We start from the raw sequence: 22,755 nt of genomic DNA, 5'->3' as shown, positions 1-22,755 counted from the left end.
CAAAGTCCTGACTTTAATCCAATCAAAATGTTGTGGAAGGACCTGAAGCGAGCAGTTCATGTGAGGAAACCCACCAACATCCCAGAGTTGAAGCTGTTCTGTACGGAGGAATGGGCTAAAATTCCTCCAAGCCGGTGTGCAGGACTGATCAACAGTTACCGCAAACGTTTAGTTGCAGTTATTGCTGCACAAGGGGGTCACACCAGATACTGAAAGCAAAGGTTCACATACTTTTGCCACTCACAGATATGTAATATTGGATCATTTTCTTCAATAAATAAACGAGCAAGTATAATATTTCTGTCTCATTTGTTTAACTGGGTTCTCTTTCTCTACTTTTAGGACTTGTGTGAAAATCCGATGATGTTTTAGGTCATATTTATGCAGAAATATAGAAAATTCTAAAGGGTTCACAAACTTTCAAGCACCACTGTATTTATTGAGGAAAATAATCCAATATGACATATCTGTGAGTGGCAAAAGTATGTGAATCTCTAGGATTAGCAGTTAAATTGAAGGTGAAGTTAGAGTCAGGTGTTTTCAATCAGGTGTGAATCACTTTTTCAATCACAATCAGGTGTGAGTGGGCACCCTGTTTTATTTAAAGAACAGGGATCTATCAAAGTCTGTTGATGCTCATCAGGCTGGAAAAGGTTACAAAACCATGTCTAAAGAGTTTGGACTCCACCAATCCACAGTCAGACAGATTGTGTACAAATGGAGGAAACTCAAGACCATTGTTACCCTCCCCAGGAGTGGCCGACCAACAAAGATCACTCCAAGAGCAAGGCGTGTAATAGTCAGTGAGGTCACAAAGGACCCCAGGGTAACTTCTAAGCAACTGAAGGCCTCTCTCACATTGGCTAATGGTAATGTTCATGAGTCCACCATCAGGAGAACACTGAACACATGGCTGCAAGGAGAAAGCCACTGCTCTCCAAAAAGAACACTGCTACTCGTCTGCAGTTTGCTAAAGATCATGTGGACAAGCCAGAAGGCTATTGGAAAAATGTTTTGTGGACGGATGAGACCAAAATAGAACTTTTTGGTTTAAATGAGAAGTGTTATGTTTGGAGAAAGGAAAACACTGCATTCCAGCATAAGAACCTTATCCCATCTGTGAAACATGGTGGTGGTAGTATCATGGTTTGGGCCTGTTTTGCTGCATCTGGGCCAGGACGGCTTGCCATCATTGATGGAACAATGAATTCTGAATTATACCAGCGAATTCTAAAGGAAAATGTCAGGACATCTGTCCATGAACTGAATCTCAAGAGAAGGTGGGTCATGCAGCAAGACAACGACCCTAAGCACACAAGTCATTCTACCAAAGAATGGTTAAAGAAGAATAAAGTTAATGTTTTGGAATGGCCAAGTCAAAGTCCTGACCTTAATCCAATGGAAATGTTGTGGAAGGACCTGAAGCGAGCAGTTCATGTGAGGAAACCCACCAACATCCCAGAGTTGAAGCTGTTCTGTACGGAGGAATGGGCTAAAATTCCTCCAAGCCGGTGTGCAGGACTGATCAACAGTTACCGCAAACGTTTAGTTGCAGTTATTGCTGCACAAGGGGGTCACACCAGATACTGAAAGCGAAGGTTCACATACTTTTGCCACTGACAGATATGTAATATTGGATCATTTTCCTCAATAAATAAATGACCAAGTATAATATTTTTGTCTCATTTGTTTAACTGGGTTCTCTTTATCTACTTTTAGGACTTGTGTGAAAATCTGATGATGTTTTAGGCCATATTTATGCAGAAATATAGAAAATTCTAAAGGGTTCACAAACTTTCAAGCACCACTGCATACCTGTTTTTTTTTCATACAAACTTCTTTATAGATTTCTATTTTATGATTTCTACATTATCAAGTCAAAATATTACAAAAACATTTTAGAGTTACAAACATTTGTTTCGTTTTCCAGCACAAAATTAAATGTTACAGAGAAAAAAAAAGTTTGTATCTGAGCAGCATATTCCATAAGAGAGCACTTTTCAGATTAAAAAAGAAAACCTAATGAAAGCTGCTGGGATTTGGTGCAAAATTAAAGCTAGACGGCCTTTCGATTTCATAAAATCAGTGAAATTTAGTTCCCTCTGAAATGTGGTCGTTGTGATGTATATGTTTATTTCTGTAATATCTCACAAAATATTAGGCCATTCCGTGGCTGGGAAGTTATTTAATTTGAGGGGATTAAAGCAAATAATGTGCATGAAATCGCTCGCTTCGTGCATTCAAGCAGACAGAGAAAGTCCGTGTGTGCATGCGCAGGTTTACCTTTGAGCGTGCGCTGACAGTTCCATCATTCTGTCGCTAAACGAACAGCTGATCACACCGAGGTGCTCGCTGAGCGCCGATATTTATTAGTTTGGCCCTGCGTTTCCTTTCCTTCGTATATAACATAACTTCTTTTATTTCTTTTGCGGTCCAAATCCTGTGCTCTGATTGGCTGGCGAGCGGGTCCGTATCCTATGGTACGGACCCCAATTACAGACCCCGGTTACGGACCCCAGTTACGGACCTCTGGCGACTCGCTCGTTCACAACAACAACAAATATAGTATAATTTTTTGTCAAGATTTATCTTTTTTTTATAAGATTTATTTATAAGATTATCAAAAATCTTAAATTTTAGCAGCATTTCTCGGGAGAATAGCATTAATTTTACAGCATGGATAGCGATAACGACAGTGTTCACAGCGAAAGCGAGTTTTACTACCCTGAGGAAGAAGAAATAAAAGAAAACATTTCAGGAGAAATATGTAGTGAAAGTTCATTATGTCTAACTATTCAAAATCATATAATGAATTGGGAAGAGGCCAGAGTCATTTGCGCTGAAGAAAATAGATACCAGCGGTGGATTTTAGAGGCAGTGGAGATACGCAAGCGGGCGCAGAGGACTATGAACCGGGATGAGGGAGCGTATGCGCTGTCGCGCACCTGGAGCGCAGTCCTGGAGGAGCGACCTGACAGCAGGAGGCGTGGACTACCTGTCAAATTGGGCGGGACGTTCACGCCTCCATAGAGTAACATCAGCTGATAAGGCACGTCACCACTCGACATCTGGTGACTGTTTTGAAGAAGGCGGAAGTTTATCGCTGAAACTGTCAACAACAAGGTAACATCTTAAAAAATCCTTGTCTTAAGAAACGAACTTAAAGAATAATTTCAGGAGAAAGCTAAAAACCTGTAACTGTTGCTAACGCCGAGCAAAACATGGCTGAATCCTGAATGACTCCTATTTGTATAAATAGGGGACTACATAGGCGGCAAAATGTAATTTTTTTTCCTGTCATGGAAGTGCACTTGTATACCGAGGAGGAAGCCATTTGCATTACAGCCGTGAATGAGGATTCAAAATGGCAGCTCGGCTCGGTTTTCCCTTTTGAGCGCTCTCGTTTTCTGTTAGAATTTGGTAAAGAAAAAATATATATATATTATTTACCAGCTTAAAGTCGGTCCGTATGGTGAAATACCGTGACCTCGGTCAGTACTTTCAAGACCTCGGTCACGGTATTTCATGATACGGACCTCCCAGCTGGTAAATAACATACATTTCTTCTCGCTTTCCGTTACTGTAGTCGGTCTTTCACTTTTCATTCGCACACTCACGTCCTCCATTTTTCTCTCCTGTTTTAAATTTGTATCCCATAGTGCCTTGCACGAACGGGGAAAGCCCACCACATGATGCATGACGTACAGTATATCTTGTATTGGATCATGGTGAAGCAGGAAAAAATAGCGGAGAATTTAGGGCCATGTGGCTCTAAAATTGGAAGTCTGTGATTTGCATTCAGTAGCTTTCGGTCCACTAAACAAAAATAATTGGGTGTCGGGGAAAATTCTTTTTATGACCTACACTTGAAAAATCTGAAAGGCAGGCTAGCTTTAAGAAGAAGTGAGTGTGACAGTCAAAGTGTCCAGAAGAACTGTGGCTGGTTCTGGAAGACGTTCAGTAAAACCTACAGCTCATTTCCGCATAAAACTGCACTCACTGGGCCTGAGACTGCAATGTTTTTTTAAAGCAAAGTCAATAATCGGTCTCACACCAAATATAGACTTTGTTTCATTTATTATGGCTTACCGATTACTGTTTATAGTATTTTTTTTAATGTTGAAACATCTAATTTCATTATTTTTTTAAGCCATTTTTGGTCGACAGCATTTCTTTACATGTGCCTAAGACTTTTGCACAGAACTGTATGTCTCTGCGTTCACACTAGCAGGTGATGGTGACAGGTGACCATTCAATTTCTGTGCAAGTCTACAACACGGCAAGTGAGAACCCAACAGCATGATATAATTTAAAGCTTGTAAATCAAATATCCAATGTTATACTGTATTCATTATATGAAGTAGCTTTGAGAGGATTTAAACACTGAATGTGAACAGTTTTGACTGATTTTCTCCATAGTGGTGCATTTTTAACTCATCCGCCGCAGGCCAGGCCGGATAAGTCAGTGCGATCACGTGTCGTCTGTCGCTCGTCCACAATTGACAAAAATCGCTACTTCTCCTACAGGATTGATTGGATTTTGATCAAACTTGCATACAGTGTTCCCCAGGTGGGTGCGCATAAAAGTTGTCAAGACGGTGATGCCACCAGTCATATTTACAATTTTATGGCTGTCTAAAATTTTTGTGTGACTCATCACATTAAACGTTACTCTTCGTAAACTGCTGGAACGTTTTCATTGAAACTCACCCAAAAGACTGTAAAGACATATTCCAACAAGAGTTGTTCACCAGGTGGCGCCACCTACCATGGATGAGGCTACGGAGGGGTCACATGCAACTTCACAAAAATCGCTACTCCTCCTGTAGGAGTGATCAGGTTTTGATCAAACTGCTATGGAACGTTCCCCAGGTTGGTGTGTATAAAAGTTGTCAAGACGGTGGCGCCACCTGTCGTATTTAACGTTTTATGGGTGTCTGAAATTATTAGGTGACTCGTCACACCAAACACTACTCTTTGTAAACTGCTAGGATGTTTTCACTGAAACTCACCCAAAAGACTCTAAAGACATTCCAACAAGAATTGTTCACCAGGTGGCGCCACCTGCTATGGATGTGGCTACAGAGGGGTTATGTGCAATTTCACAAAAATCGCTACTCCTCCTACAGGAGTGATCGGATTTCAAACTCACACATAACAACAGTGGCCGATATGAGGTACAGCCTAATTGAGACTATTTTTTAAATTTTTATTGAGCTAATAATGCAGAAATATCAAAAACAAAAATTGTGGGTTTCATCTTTGTGTTACGCTCCACTCCAGTGGTCTAATCTATGATTCATGATGCAGATTTCTCATAGTTCCTCTCTCTCTCTCTTACTCTCTCTTTATCACTAGTTGGCCTCAGCCTGCAGAACACAGGTGAGTCAATATCATTAATATTTGTACTCATAATAGAATCGTAGTGCTTATTGAACATATTTCACACACAGTGCGTTAATTCCCGTTTATATTTATTTCATTGTCAGAGGGCCTTTGACGTTTTATTTAACAGAAATGATTGCTTTTCTTTGTTCCTCATCATCATGGCCTCCCTGCACCACAGCTCCCTCCGGCAGGCTGATTAAAGAGGAATACACCCACGACTGCGTTCAGATGGACGTTCCTCCTGGTTTGCCTCCACAGTCAGACCACCAGGGGGCGATGAAGCTCCCTGCACCGGAGCATTACCCTGCACCACTGCCACCTTTACAGATGCCCCCTGAAGCAGCACGATGCCCTCCTCCTGCCAACCTCTACCCCAGTATGCCCATTTCCCCAACCGGTAAGATCTTGAGCGTGTAACAAAATGTATACAACTGCGAAATCTCGAATACTGTGACTCTAAAAGTTCTGGTACTTTATGCAGTCAGTGTGGTTGCACTGTATCTTGTATCCTCTGTCTCTGTCTAGCATCTGGCTCGATGATGTCCATGCAGAGTGGTCACGGTGAGGGTCTCCTGCAGATCGCATCCCCTCAGGCTCAGGTCATGACCCCGACTCCTCCTCCTTCTACGCCCCCTCAAGCCCCGCCCACTCAGAACGGCTACAACGGCTCCAAACACACACAGGCGCAGGGCTCCTTTCACAGTAAGGCTTTGTTATCAACCGTGTTCACTGCATCAGATTACAGCCAAGCATATCGCTGTATCAGCTCTAAATCCACATAACAGATCTGGCCTGGCGTCTTTTTACTCAACAGCCCAGTATCCGTAACCGATCCCTTTTATAGACGTGTGCCAGAACAGATTTATATCCCAGGTTAACAATGCACATTGTTTTTCTGGGCTGAAGCTTTTTAGTTTTTAATATCTGACCCAAATCTGGCACAGATCCTGTTTACAAGGTCAAACACAAGGCAGTGAAACCAAATATCAACAATGATGGCTTATGAAACAGTATTATGATGATTTATAATGTGAAATTATGCTTTCAGGACAGCATTCATGACCTTCGGGGCAGTAAACACTATTTACAACCACCTCTGTGGTCCAATTCCTGGTTAAATCATCTGATTGTGTGTTTAGTAGAGACTTCATTTGTAACTTGGACGGTTTCTGGGACATTTATATGTGTGGTGTTCTGGGAAAAGCCAGAAAATTCTGGCAAACCAGATAACACTCCCAGCGGACATTGTGTGAGAGGCGAGGTACACCCTGGACCACCATGCCGCTATTTCACGATTTACAAATCTTACCTGTCCTGTCGTTGTTGTTCTGTCTCAAATGTTTCAGCCACTTGGACAGGCAGCAGCACGGCCTCTTACACTCCTATAGGACGCCAACAGAGCAGCCGCACCCACCAGCCCCCTCTCCACCACCCTCACTACTGTAAGGAATAAAAAATAAAAAGATCCAAGAGAGCTTGGATTGATCCCAATCTTAACTGTACTTGACTTCCAGGAACTAACAGTACAGCCTTGTGTGTGTTATTGATATTCAGGGTCTCAGCATCACAGTTCATCATCATTCCCTCCACCGGTGTCCAACCATCCAGGTACTTTTTTTATATCTCTGTTTATAATGACTAGATATTTAATTCAGAATAACAGACGTACTTACAGATGTAAGTATTTTTCCTTTACTATCTCTCTCTCTGTCTCTCTCTCTCTCTCAATGATTGTGTGGCTTCACAGGGCCGGAGTTCTGGTGCTCCATTTCGTATTTTGAGATGGATGTTCAGGTTGGTGAAATGTTTAAGGTGCTGTCCAGTTGTCCCGTGGTGACGGTGGATGGCTACGTGGATCCATCTGGAGGAGATCGTTTCTGTCTCGGGCAGCTCAGTAACGTTCACCGTACTGAGGCCAGTGAAAGGGCCAGGTGTGTACCACACACACAGACAAACAGAGGCCACACCTCCTTCACTAGAACTGACAGATGCAGAGGCCACACCTCCTTCACTGGGACTAACATACAGTACACAGAGGCCACACCTTCACTGGGACTGACAGATACAGAGGCCACACCTCCTTCACTGGGACTGACAGATACAGAGGCCACACCTCCTTCACTGGGACTGACAGATACAGAGACCACACCTCCTTCACTGGGATTGACAGATACAGAGGCCACACCTCCTTCACTGGGACTGACAGATACAGAGGCCACACCTCCTTCACTGGGACCGACAGATACAGAGGCCACACCTCCTTCACTGGGACTGACAGATACAGAGACCACACCTCCTTCACTGGGACTGACAGATACAGAGGCCACACCTCCTTCACTGGGACCGACAGATACAGAGGCCACACCTCCTTCACTGGGACTGACAGATACAGAGACCACACCTCCTTCACTGGGACCGACAGATACAGAGGCCACACCTCCTTCACTGGGACTGACAGATACAGAGGCCACACCTCCTTCACTGGGACTGAGATACAGAGACCACACCTCCTTCACTGGGACTGACATACACAGAGGCTACACCTCCTTCACTGGGACTGACAGATACAGAGGCCACACCTCCTTCACTGGGACTGGCAGATACAGAGGCCACACCTCCTTCACTGGGACTGAGATACAGAGACCACACCTCCTTCACTGGGACTGACATACACAGAGGCTACACCTCCTTCACTGGGACTGACAGATACAGAGGCCACACCTCCTTCACTGGGACTGGCAGATACAGAGGCCACACCTCCTTCACTGGGACTGACAGATACAGAGGCCACACCTCCTTCACTGGGACTGACATACACAGAGGCCACACCTCCTTCACTGGGACTGACATACACAGAGGCCACACCTCCTTCACTGGGACTGAGATACAGAGACCACACCTCCTTCACTGGGACTGACATACACAGAGACCACACCTCCTTCACTGGGACTGACATACACAGAGGCTACACCTCCTTCACTGGGACTGACATACACAGAGGCTACACCTCCTTCACTGGGACTGACATACACAGAGGCCACACCTCCTTCACTGGGACTGACATACACAGAGGCTACACCTCCTTCACTGGGACTGACATACACAGAGACCACACCTCCTTCACTGGGACTGACATACACAGAGGCTACACCTCCTTCACTGGGACTGACAGATACAGAGGCCACACCTCCTTCACTGGGACTGACAGATACAGAGGCCACACCTCCTTCACTGGGACTGACAGATACAGAGGCCACACCTCCTTCACTGGGACTGACATACACAGAGGCCACACCTCCTTCACTGGGACTGACATACACAGAGGCCACACCTCCTTCACTGAGACTGACAGATACAGAGGCCACACCTCCTTCACTGGGACTGACAGATACAGAGACCACACCTCCTTCACTGGGACTGACAGATACAGAGGCCACACCTCCTTCACTGGGACTGACAGATACAGAGGCCACACCTCTTTCGCTGGGACTGACACATAGATTTACATAGAAGACTAGATGCCTCGTCCCCGTTGCCCGTCAATGAAGTCGAACGTCCGCACATGGCGGCCATCTTACCTCAGACAGCTGGATTACCCATTACATTGTGTTGGTAGCGATATGTACTTTTCAGATGACCGTAACTTCCTCAAATTTCAATCGATATTCAAACGGTTTGGTTTATTATATAAAAAATAAAAAAAAACGGAAGTATGTATTTATGATATTAATGATGAATAATCATTTTATGTTTTTAAAAAAATACATGCTGAAATTCCTATGCTGTGAGAAGCCTAACACTGCATACTTATGGATAACTGCGGCCTTAGGACAAATAACCATACAATTTATTTCCAGTTTTTAGTGAAAATATTTTTACATGTGATAGGGCCGTAGGGGAAGCTAAAGTTAAATAAACAGCTTACTCACTTCTGAAACTTCAGAAATACTTCATCCACCTCAAAAACCTAATGCACTCACAGCATAGCATAATAACAAATGTAAACTCACATCATAGCATAATAACAAATGTAAACTCGCATCATAGCATAATAACAAATGTAAACTCGCATCATAGCATAATAACAAATGTAAACTCGCATCATAGCATAATAAATGCACTGCTCGAGTAAGTAATAGTATAAAACAGTGACAGCGACTCACGGTAGTTTGTGACAAAAAAAAAGCATTTAATTAATCACGTGGTTATACTTCCAAGGATAAAAAGATATCTTTACATTTACAAAAAGAACATTCAAAGCTGATTATCATGTCAAAGTCAATAGCACAGAAGATTGAAATTTCATTTGACTAGGCTCCAATGTGCAGTTCAGGGGCGTGTTTAGCCTATTTTTGGGGGTGCTCAAGCACCCCCAAAAACGAGCTCAGCACCCCCTAGCTCAGCACCCTCAAAAACACTGCTTTTGGAAGTAATTTTCAGAAATAAGTGCCCTCACGCACTGCGCAATGAATGTGTGCGCGGGCGTGTGTGTGTTCTTGAATTCACCTGTTAGGTGATAGTTCTATGAGCAGTAAAATACCTCCCCCCCCCTTGCGTCCCCTCTGATTGGGTTGCCTGTCCGTGCGAGTGCTTGTTACGACATGGTGTTTTTTTAACTGGATTCCACGCCGATGAGGAACTCAAAGTAGCACCTGAGTATTACTGGCATAGCGAGATGTGAAGGTACGGACTGGAGTTACAATTGTTAAACACAACACAATAATATGCATAATGCAATATTGATGTTCCCTGGTCTATGAACAGAATGATAAAAACGACATTTACCATCCATATCGAGATACTTTTGTGCAGAGCTGTACAAGTGCTACGGTGCTAGACCACCGTGTGTTAGTCAATTTTATTTAATGTAACATAGCGTTTACTAATGTAAACTAATGTAAAATCATAATAATACACACTTATTACACAATACACAATAACACATTAATTAACAATTACCACTGTTCAAAATGAATAGCTCCAACATTACAAATGCAGTAGTAGGTCTTGTTTAGTTAAAAATATAACGTAAATATTTGTGTCAGTGGTTGTAAATGTGTAGATATCATAGTTTATTGGGTCAGCTTCTGTTAAAACATTGCATAAGTCTAGTCTTGTCTAGTCTAGTCTTCTTGTCTAGTTAAGTCTAGTCTAAATGCGGAATAAATGTGGAAACACTGTCGTTCAAGTCAGGTGCCTCTGTCAGCTCTGGGGGCTAAGCACCCCCAAAGATCAGATGCTAGAATCGCCCCTGGTGCAGTTAAAATAAAACTAAACATACTGATATAAACATCTACAATTAAAACACACAGACACACACATCATCTTGTCATCAAAGTCAGTACTTTGATTTCCTGTAAATCATAATGTGAGTGCTGGGCTGTGCTTGCGTAAGTCTTCATACCCCTTGAAAATTTTTATACTGTATATTTGGCTAATGCCCTTTAAACAGTACTGCTTTGTTGTGCTTCTGTCTCATGCTGTTGTTCTGGAAGGAAAGGGTTGTCATCTTGGCAATGTGGTGGAGTCTAAGCTTAAATAATAGGGACACAACCAGTGTTTTCAATTAACCAACCCGAAAATGAAAACCATGTGCAAGTGCAACTTCAGTTATTGAAAATATTATCTCATGACCTTCCATGTAAAATTACTTGGTGCTACGAGCTAGCCATGAAACAGAACTTTGACTAAAAGCTGCAGTAAGTCGTTTTTGAAGAGAAAAGGTACGATTTTAGCATGTTCAAGCACCCAGAATTACAACCACATTAATAATGTTTTAAGAAATCAAACCATTTGTATATACGTCAAAATTTCAGCGAGATAAGAGTATAAACATTTAAGCACCTCAATGGTCTTACCTCAGTTTACTGCAAATTCTGTGGAAAAGCTTGTCTGTGGTAAGATGGCCGCCCTGTGCGGACGTTCTGGAATACGCAGTGAGGAATCTAGTCTTCTATGTATATCTATGGACTGACATACACAGAGACCACACCTCCTTCACTGGGACTGACAGATACAGAGACCACACCTCCTTCACTGGGACTGACAGATACAGAGACCACACCTCCTTCACTGGGACTGACAGATACAGAGACCACACCTCCTTCACTGGGACTGACAGATACAGAGACCGCACCTCCTTCACTGGGACTGACAGATACAGCGACCGCACCTCCTTCACTGGGACTGACATACACAGAGGCCACACCTCCTTCACTGGGACTGACATACACAGAGGCCACACCTCCTTCACTGGGACTGACAGATACAGAGGCCACACCTCCTTCACTGGGACTGACAGATACAGAGACCACACCTCCTTCACTGGGACTGACAGATACAGAGACCACACCTCCTTCACTGGGACTGACAGATACAGAGACCACACCTCCTTCACTGGGACTGACAGATACAGAGACCACACCTCCTTCACTGGGACTGACAGATACAGAGACCACACCTCCTTCACTGGGACTGACAGATACAGAGACCACACCTCCTTCACTGGGACTGACAGATACAGCGACCGCACCTCCTTCACTGGGACTGACATACACAGAGGCCACACCTCCTTCACTGGGACTGACATACACAGAGGCCACACCTCCTTCACTGGGACTGACAGATACAGAGGCCACACCTCCTTCACTGGGACTGACAGATACAGTGACCACACCTCCTTCACTGGGACTGACATACACAGAGGCCACACCTCCTTCACTGGGACTGACATACACAGAGGCCACACCTCCTTCACTGGGACTGACATACACAGAGGCCACACCTCCTTCACTGGGACTGACATACACAGAGGCCACACCTCCTTCACTGGGACTGACATACACAGAGGCCACACCTCCTTCACTGGGACTGACATACACAGAGGCCACACCTCCTTCACTGGGACTGACATACACAGAGACCACACCTCCTTCATTGGGACTGACATACACAGAGGCCACACCTCCTTCACTGGGACTGACAGATACAGAGACCACACCTCCTTCATTGGGACTGACAGATACAGAGGCCACACCTCCTTCACTGGGACTGACATACACAGAGGCCACACCTCCTTCACTGGGACTGACATACACAGAGGCCACACCTCCTTCACTGGGACTGACATACACAGAGGCCACACCTCCTTCACTGGGACTGACAGATACAGAGACCACACCTCCTTCATTGGGACTGACAGATACAGAGGCCACACCTCCTTCACTGGGACTGACATACACAGAGGCCACACCTCATTCACTGGGACTGACATACACAGAGACCACACCTCCTTCACTGGGACTGACAGGTACAGAAGCCACACCTCCTTCATTGGGACTGACATACACAGAGGCCACACCTCCTTCACTGGGACTGACATACACAGAGGCCACACCTCCTTCACTGGGACTGACAGATGCAGAGGCCACACCTCCTTCACTGGGACTGACATATACAGAGGCCACACCTCCTTCACTGGGACTGACAGATACAGAGGCCACACCTCCTTCACTTGGACTGACATACACAGAGGCCACACCTCCTTCACTGGGACTGACATACACAGAGACCACACCTCCTTCACTGGGACTGACATACACAGAGACCACACCTCCTTCACTGGGACTGACATACACAGAGACCACACCTCCCTTCACTGGGACTGACATACACAGAGACCACACCTCCTTTACTGGGACTGACATACTAGTGTTGTGACGTTCGCGAACGAACCGATTCTTTTGAACGGCTCCTAGGCATGAACGATGAGAACCGAGTCTCGAGCTGGGGGAGCTGTTCTTTCTGTCGTTCTTTTTCTGTACTGTGTTTCAGATGAAAAAGCTCCTCCTTGACTCCTCCTCCCTTCACTGAGTTAGGGAAAGGTTACGGTGAGGGCACAGTAGTGCCTATTTGTCTGATATGCAAATGTAGCTATCAGACAAATAGGCACCGATGTGACATCGGGGAGTGGGAGGTGGTCGTCAGAGCGCAGCCCGTTGTGGTCATGCTGCTTGCACGTGCGCTCTCCAGAAAGAAAAAAACCCTGCGTGGCTCTGTTTCAGAGTAGTTAATTGGAGAATTGGAGGGTTGGGGGAGGAATGGCACCAGTTGTGCACGCTGTCTTCACGTGTACCCAAAAAAATCTATTTTTCTAATAATAATATATTTTTTTCATTAATAGTTTGTTTTTTCCTATTAAAATAATCTTGTGTGTTCTTGTTATAACTTTATTTATCTGACTGTTTAGTTGTATCTATTTTTGTTACAATTTCAATATTTTTAATATAGAAAGTTTGTTTTTTTCTATTAAAATGTTCTTGTGTGATAACTAGTTCTTGTGTTATATTTATTGTAGTTGTATCTATTTTGTATCTCAGACTTAAATATTTTTGTAAAACAAGTGTTTTTCTATAAAATATTCTTGCGTTCTTGGTAACTATTGCCGCTTTTCCACTACAAACGCGGCTGAGTTGGGCTGAGCCGTGCCGTGCTAAGTTGGGCTGAGCCGTGCCATGCTGAGTCGGGCTGAGCCGTGCCGTGCTAAGTTGGGCTGAGCCGTGCCATGCTGAGTTGGGCTGAGCCGTGCCGTGCTGAGTTGGGCTGAGTCGAGCTGAGTGGGGCTGTTGGAGTTGCATTTCGACTACAACCGCGCTGAACCGTGCTGGCTGGAAGTGGGTGGACACATTGGGTGGAGTTAGCGAAAGTGGGTGGACGTCACGTGATGTCGTTAAGCGGCGCAAACAGTGACATCAGTGATCTTTTAAGCGGCAGTCTCACGACCCGGATAGTAAACAATAAACATGGAGTCGTTAGTGTTGCTGGTCTTGGTGCTGTGGCTTGTTGTCACCGACAACGCCAACAGATACTGGCAAGAGCGTATAGATGAGGCGAGGCGCATAAGGCTTCAGAAATTCTCGTAATTCGTAATTCTTCTTCTTCCGGGTTTACGGTGTTTACAGATCCCAGCGTGCTCGCGGGGCGTGTGTGGGCATGTGAGGACACTCCTCCTCACCAATCAGTGCACAGGGGAGTGTCTGCTCACGCCCCTAGCCCCACTCGGCTCGGTTTGGCTCGCTTCAGCCCCACTCCAAAACCGTGTGAGTTTTGGGTGCTAAGCAGGGCTGAAGCGAGCGGAGTCGTGCTGTTCTGAGGTAGTCGAAACGCGAGCCGTGTCGGGCTGAAGTGAGCTGAAAAAGGGTAGTGGAAAAGGGCCATTAGTTCTTGAGTGGGTTCTTTTTTTTTTTACAGAAAAGCCGTTCTGCATGGACATTCATTGAAGCCCTCATTGTTTTTTAATGGTTATTTATGAGCGTTTAGGGGTTACAATAATATAAGTCTAGGTTCAGTGGCGTGCACAGATAGACACGAGGTGGTGCTCAAGCACCTGCCCCTCTGCCCTCTGTCCAAAAAAGTGCCCTTTTGAATTTTTTTTTTTTACAGTTTACTGAGGCCAATGTTGACATGATCTTTTAGAAAAGCCGCGGCATTAAAAGCGTGTGTGAAAATAATGTCCCGATGTGTGCCCCCTCCGCACACACACCGGACCTCTGTCTCTCTTGCTTTGCCACGTGAACAAGCGTGCAATGCATTCAATGTGAGGTTGCAGCAGCATAGCGTCCTGGAAGCCACGGCCTTGTTGTAGTGCAGACAACACATCGGGCAGTCAGTCAGCTCTTCCCCTGCCCCACCAGCCAGGTAACACATGAATCGAGTGAAAATGTATTGTTTGCCCTCTAAGCCCAAGCTGTAATTATTTTGTCGTGAAGTAGCCCGTCGCATACAGAAACAACTGCACATGGCAGCCTTTGCCAGCTTATTTGCTCCCTTTCCATATGGAGAAACAAACTGAACAACATTTTAAATGTAGCCTAAACCATTGAGGCAACCCCACTCTCCATCAATTCCGACCTGTTTTTATAACATGATTAAGAATATCACGTTATGCTAGTATGCACGCCGTTATGCAAATAAAGGAGAGCTCCGTTGAGCCCATTGAGTGTGTATATTTCGTTACAAATTTTAAGATGATCTCACGCAAATCTGTGAATAAACAGTCTTGAGACTCAAGTCAGTGACGGGAAGATCAGACTTTCAGACTTTATCAGACTTTTTAAAGATGGAACTACAGAAAAATACCCCAAACTTTGATATGATTATGAACACAAGAGGAGGGTTAAATCTCAGACTTTTATAATAAGGTGTTCCACATGCGCAAAAAAGTGCCTTTTTTTCCCCCCAGAGCACTTGCCCCCCAAAATGTCTGTGCACGCCACTGTCTAGGTTGCTTTATATAAAAGGTATGTCCAGAAATATTGATGTCACTGTCTAAGCAGAAGGATCTGGCTTCTTTAGACGCTGTCTTCTTAAAACTGACTAAATATTTAAAAAGAGCCAAATGAGCCAGTCTTTTGAACGGCTCTTTTCAAAGAACGGATCACAAAGATGTGGATCCCATCAAAGAGCCATAAATCCCATCTCTATGACATACACAGAGACCACACCTCCTTCACTGGGACTGACAGATATAGAGGCCACACCTCCTTCACTGGGAGTGAAAGATATTGAGGCCACACCTCCTTCACTGGGACTGACATACACAGAGGCCACACCTCCTTCACTGGGACTGACATACACAGAGGCCACACCTCCTTTACTGGGACTGACATACACAGAGGCCACACCTCCTTCACTGGGACTGACATACACAGAGGCCACACCTCCTTCACTGGGACTGACATACACAGAGGCCACACCTCCTTCACTGGGACTGACAGATACAGAGGCCACACCTCCTTCACTTGGACTGACATACACAGAGGCCACACCTCCTTCACTGGGACTGACATACACAGAGGCCACACCTCCTTCACTGGGACTGACATACACAGAGACCACACCTCCCTTCACTGGGACTGACATACACAGAGGCCACACCTCCTTCACTGGGACTGACATACACAGAGGCCACACCTCCTTCACTGGGACTGACATACACAGAGGCCACACCTCCTTCACTGGGACTGACATACACAGAGGCTACACCTCCTTCACTGGGACTGACAGATACAGAGGCCACACCTCCTTCACTGGGACTGACATACACAGAGGCCACACCTCCTTCACTGGGACTGACAGATACAGAAGCCACACCTCCGTCATTGGGACTGACATACACAGAGGCCACACCTCCTTCACTGGGACTGACATACACAGAGGCCACACCTCCTTCACTGGGACTGACATACACAGAGGCCACACCTCCTTCACTGGGACTGACATATACAGAGGCCACACCTCCTTCACTGGGACTGACATACACAGAGGCCACACCTCCTTCACTGGGACTGACATACACAGAGGCCACACCTCCTTCATTGGGACTGACATACACAGAGGCCACACCTCCTTCACTGGGACTGACATACACAGAGACCACACCTCCTTCGCTGGGACTGACATACACAGAGGCCACACCTCCTTCACTGGGACTGACATACACAGAGGCCACACCTCCTTCACTGGGACTGACATACACAGAGGCCACACCTCCTTCACTGGGACTGACATACACAGAGGCCACACCTCCTTCACTGGGATTAGGTGTAAACTGTACCATGTTTAGTTTGTTCGTCTGTCCTCTGGCAGGTTACACATCGGTAAAGGTGTGCAGCTGGAGTGTCGAGGTGAGGGCGATGTGTGGATGCGATGTCTGAGTGATCACGCTGTCTTCGTTCAGAGCTACTACCTGGACAGAGAGGCAGGACGAGCACCGGGGGATGCTGTCCACAAGATCTACCCAGGAGCCTACATCAAGGTGAGGAGAGTTTATTACAAGTTCATTCTGAGGTGATAAATGATTCAGCAGATAAATATCAGATTCAGTCTTTGCTCAGAGCCTGGATTAAGTGTTAATTAGCCAGAAAGTCTGAGGAATGATAACATCTGGCAGTGTAATTTAACATTTCACAATAAGTGGATTAAAACTTTTAACAATGAAAATAATGTAATAATACAGAAAAGAAGACGAGGCTTTCTCTAAGGAAACCTTTAAGGTAAGTGTTTTAAGGTAAAGCTGTAACTTTTCACTGCGGGGAAAGTTTTCAGTTCAGATTATTTTGTGCTTCTGACAAAAAGTAATAAGATGATAACTAAAAAAAACCATGATGATCTTTTATTTATTCTCCCATCAGGAGATTTTCCATCTTTTTCCACCGACGTTTCTGAGATATTTTTAATCACTAGTGAGTGAGATTAAACTAAGCGACATTAGGTATTTTAAAATAGATGTTTATTACAGGGCGGCACGGTGGTGTAGTGGTTAGCACTGTCGCCTCACAGCAAGAAGGTCCTGGGTTCGAGCCCCGGGGCCGGCGAGGGCCTTTCTGTGTGGAGTTTGCATGTTCTCCCCGTGTCCGCGTGGGTTTCCTCCGGGTGCTCCGGTTTCCCCCACAGTCCAAAGACATGCAGGTTAGGTTAACTGGTGACTCTAAATTGTCCGTAGGTGTGAATGTGAGTGTGAATGGTTGTCTGTGTCTATGTGTCAGCCCTGTGATGACCTGGCGACTTGTCCAGGGTGTACCCCACCTTTTGCCCATAGTCAGCTGGGATAGGCTCCAGCTTGCCTGCGACCCTGTAGAAGGATAAAGCGGCTAGAGATAATGAGATGAGATGAGATGTTTATTACAGTAAAATCAGTGGAACAGAAATTGCCTCCAGTGAACAGAATATTATGGTTCCTTTTGCTGTGTAGAATGGGAGCAGATGTTCGCAGGGTGTGTGACAATGTGTTATTTTATGTCCGTGTAGGTGTTTGATTTGCGTCAGTGCCATCGGCAGATGCAGCAGCAGGCGGCCACGGCTCAGGCAGCAGCAGCGGCTCAAGCAGCCGCCGTGGCAGGGAACATTCCGGGTCCAGGGAGCGTCGGGGGCATCGCTCCTGCAATCAGTGAGTACAAGCACTGTAACAAAACTTCACATGGGCTTAATATACACCATCAGTCAAAGGTTCGGACACACTGTGTGTGTGTGTGTGTGTGTGTGTGTGTGTGTGTGTGTATTTTTCATACGAGCTCCATCCGTGACATGGAGAACCAAAACCATGACATAAATCTCTATATGTCACTAGTGAGGAAATTGATGAATTGTTTTGATAAACTTGGGTACTTTTTGTTTGTGAATATGTCGATATAATAAAAAGAAAATCACATGTTGGTTTGAACATATGAAGTTTATCTTCTCGTGTTGAAAAACTCGCATTTTTCATACAAAATACATCACAGGTCTGAGTCACATATTTTCAGGGTGTGATTTGTCAAAAAACCAGAAGGGGGGATGTTTTTTTTTTTAAATCATGAAACGTCACAAAATTAAGGTAACAATAGGCTAACAGCTCAATAACATCCGATGATATCAAATGAATAACACTAAATGAAAACGAACACTAAACCAGAGATAGTACAGTAAATTCATCTTCCTATCTCTCTGACTAAATACACAAACACAACAAAGTTCGCATTGCTTGTCGCGTTGCTGTGATGTTTCTCTCCCTCCGGATTAAATGGACAGTGACTCGAAAATCACTAAAATACATGAATACTAAATGAACAGTTTGCTCTGATGGCGCAGTTCACATTGTGTGCAGCTTTCTGATTTAAACTGTTTTTTTTCTCATCCTTATACTTCCTGTTTCATGGACTGTAACGGATTTGCTTATTTAGTAATTTTAATACAGAATTTACTTTGAAATTATAATCAGACACTCCAACGCCCCCCCCCCCCCCCCCCCCAAAAAAAAAAAAAATCGGCCGTGAAAAAGGCGGCATCCGCCAAAAGGCGCGCTGTTTGCATCCCTGCAGATACATTGATACATTGTAGATAATAACAATATCTTTGCGTTCTATGAGAACGCAAAGATATTGTTATTATCGACAATGTATCTATTTGCTGGGGACGTTCGTGAACATCAAAGCTGCCACTTCGGGTCATTTTGAAAGTGAGTGCAATGTAGACCATAGAAAACTGTGTCACAACATGCCTGTCATGTCAACTTTTTTTTTGGTTTGTTTGTTTTATTGACGGGGTTGTCCCCGAGGATTTTTTTTCAGCAGAGATAAAAACCAGAGGGGGGGATGATCCCCACCATCCCCCCCAGCAAATCGCACCCAGCATATGTTAAATAATATTGTCTGGCGTTGAGTGGTATATCACATATATTCCATTCAGCTAGCATGATACTGAACGAGTCGAAGACGAGTAGCTGAATGGAATATCAGAGGTGCCAACCTTTAGTGATCCCATATCATAATGATCCAACGCGAACGGAGAGTGCGGATTACATTATTTGCTTAATAACTTTATGTATTAGAAAAAAGAAGGAAGTATCATCTTTATTTTTCTGTATCAAAAATTATAGTAATATTATTGACATGTCACATTACAAATGATTGCAACAATTTTATATCTAAAATTATTATACAGCCATCGTGTGCCCCCCCCCCCAAAAAAAAAAAAAAAAAATCACTTTACAATTGAAAAAAATACATATTTTAAACTTGGTCATATACTTGTAGAAAATTGTTCTGCAAGACATTCAACACCTACCAATTGTAACCAATGAAAGTACGTAGTATCAGTATAAAAAAAAAATGCGGAAGCGCCACCTGCGGAATGGTCAACTATGATGTACTCATGTAAGAAACTCAATATCGGAACAATTAGAGCCAAAATCATAATTGCAGAATTTACTTTGAAAATCGTAATGATTACGGCGAAATCGTAATGATTGGCACCTCTGGAATATATCTGATATACCACGAAAAAAAGGCATTATTATTATTATTATTATTATTATAATACATACATACACATTCCTTTCAGGTTCAACGTGTCTTTCTCTTTCAAAATTCTCTCAAAATCTTCCATATTTAATGAAGCAACCCGGCGGCCATGTTTGTTTACAAATTGTCCCAGTCGCTCGCTAGCGCAGCAGTTTTACGTCTCTGACGTGTGACGTCATGTTGTCTTGACAACCATGCAATATCGTAAACCATATTCAACGCTCATTCTCCATTGGTTAGAGTGACGTAATACACTCAGGATAAGCGATACGCTAACAATATTGCATGCTATCAAACCAACTGAATGAAACCCGCTAGAAGGGAATAGAACACGTTTTTATTCCATTGAAAAAAAGTGCCCCTGTATGTGTAATAATTCCTGATATTTCACTCTGATGACATTCTAGTTTTTTCCCGCTGATTAGATGCACATTGTCAAAATGGCGAACCGGTCCAAAATTAAAATTATTTTGATCAACTTGCATATTTTTTTGTGGATGTGTCCATATAATATAAAGAACATTAAATGGTGGTGTGAAGATATTGCTTCGCTCACTTGTGATATATACATTCATCACTCGAAGATCAACTTCATGTCTTTGTGTCACCGTGTAATATATTTTCTCTCTCTCATATATATATTAGTGCTGTCAAGCGATTAAAATAATTAATCGCGATTAATGTCGCGACAGTCATAGTTAACTCGCGATTAATCGCAATTTAATCGCACATTTTTGTCACATAAAAAACCATTGTAATTCTCTTATCAGCATAAAAAAGTGAATGGGCTTGCTTTGTACCAATGTTTTTTTTTTTTATTGCAAAGCATAACACGTCTTGACACAGCCACTGCAAAGTGAAACCTAAGCCGAGCACCGGCGCGGGGCTAGCAAGAGAACCATGAGTGAAATGATCTACTGTTTGAGTTAGTCTACAACTAAAGAGAGACAGGTTACACAGTGACGGTAGGCTTGACATGCTTGATTATAATATAAAGTACACTATTATATTAAGTTTAAGTTGTTCGTTGATAAATATTGCATTGAATCTGATCTTTACTGTTTCAGCTCACTTAACACATTTTGTACTTTTACACTTTCTGCCTGTTGATGCGTCACGCTGTCCAATCAGAGGCGGCCAAATTTGCATATTACAGGAAGGATTTCTGGGATAGCATTGAGTTTACAGTTCAGAGGGATCTGGCTTCTTTAGACGCTGTCTTCTTAAAACTGAATAAATATTTAAAAAGAGCCAAATTAGCCAGTCTTTTGAACGGCTCTTTTCAAAGAACGGATCACAAAGATGCGGATCCCATCAAAGAGCCATAAATCCCATCTCTACTAGCGCGCCCTGCCCGCGCTAGTACTTTGGGGGGGGGCAGAGGACTCTGGCTGTGCGGGGCGTGGCATTACAGTCTAGCTGCTATCGGTTTTCTAAGCAAAGTCTCTGTTCCAAGTTCCTGGCAGTTTCAAAAGCTTATAAAAAACCTACATCATGTCACAGAGCGTTAATCTCGCGATAAAAAAATTATCGCCGTTAAAATTGAGTCAAGTTAACGCGTTAATAACGCGACATTTTTGACAGCACATATATATATATATATATATATATATATATATATATATATATATATATATGTAAATAGAGAGAGAGAGAATATTACACAGTGTTACAAAGACATATATAAAAGATCAGTAAAAAGGGTTGGAAAATATCCACCTTTTGGTGAAGTCGCTTCATCTCACTGAAAAGAATGATAAAAATCCAACCTTTAATTATTCAGAGAAAAACAAATCCCTCACCAAGAAATAATTATTTTCAACAAAAACACTTGTGCCACCATTATTAGCACCCCTGGATTTAATACTTTGTACAACCTCCCTTTGCCAGTAAAACAACAAAAAGGACAAAAAGCATGTGACGTAAGGTACGCAAAGTAGGCAGTTTGAGACAATTGATGTTTTGGCCTTTTATTGGTACAGAATTAAGGAATCTTATTTGTGAAAATCAAAAGGACTTATGGCTCCTGTTGAGTCACGCTCTGATTCGCAGGTCTGTCAGCAGCCGCAGGGATTGGCGTGGACGACCTGCGCAGATTGTGTATCCTGCGTCTGAGCTTCGTGAAGGGCTGGGGGCCTGATTACCCGCGCCACAGCATCACACACACACCCTGCTGGGTGGAGGTGCATCTCCACCGTGCCCTGCAGCTGCTGGATGAGGTGCTACACACCATGCCTCTAGCAGACCCTGGACCTTCTAACTGAGAGCAGGGAGAGATAACCACACACACACACACATACACACACACACATACACACACATACACACACACGACCGTATCTCACACACACACTGAGCAGGCATGGTTTAAGTCTACGTTTCAGTACTGTTCATAAGGCATCCTGGTTGACTTTCCCTCATACCTTGAAAACAACAAAAAAACTTTTTGGTTATTTATGAATTTGTACTTTTAACATTTTAGAAAGTCAAACACATGATGATGTTGCTAGGCAATGAGGAAAACTAAGGC

At 43.8% G+C, this 22,755-nt stretch overlaps 1 protein-coding gene across 1 annotated transcript in view; it reads left to right on the top strand.

Moving 5' to 3' along the window:
• The window catches only part of smad10a (SMAD family member 10a), a 45,985-nt gene extending 23,331 nt beyond the window's left edge, over positions 1-22,654 (top strand). Inside the window, exons 4-12 of the mRNA XM_060904573.1 lie at positions 5,359-5,382; positions 5,567-5,785; positions 5,914-6,090; positions 6,735-6,830; positions 6,943-6,996; positions 7,136-7,319; positions 17,035-17,203; positions 18,196-18,334; positions 22,278-22,654. Coding sequence (XP_060760556.1) covers positions 5,359-5,382; positions 5,567-5,785; positions 5,914-6,090; positions 6,735-6,830; positions 6,943-6,996; positions 7,136-7,319; positions 17,035-17,203; positions 18,196-18,334; positions 22,278-22,489 — 1,274 coding nt within the window. The 3' untranslated portion in view covers positions 22,490-22,654. The remainder of the gene's footprint in view (positions 1-5,358; positions 5,383-5,566; positions 5,786-5,913; positions 6,091-6,734; positions 6,831-6,942; positions 6,997-7,135; positions 7,320-17,034; positions 17,204-18,195; positions 18,335-22,277) is intronic.
• Positions 22,655-22,755: the final 101 nt, after the last annotated feature.

This window comes from Neoarius graeffei, chromosome 22 (genome assembly GCF_027579695.1).
Source record: "Neoarius graeffei isolate fNeoGra1 chromosome 22, fNeoGra1.pri, whole genome shotgun sequence".
NCBI lineage: Eukaryota > Metazoa > Chordata > Actinopteri > Siluriformes > Ariidae > Neoarius > Neoarius graeffei.
This window is presented reverse-complemented; position numbering and strand designations above follow the sequence as displayed.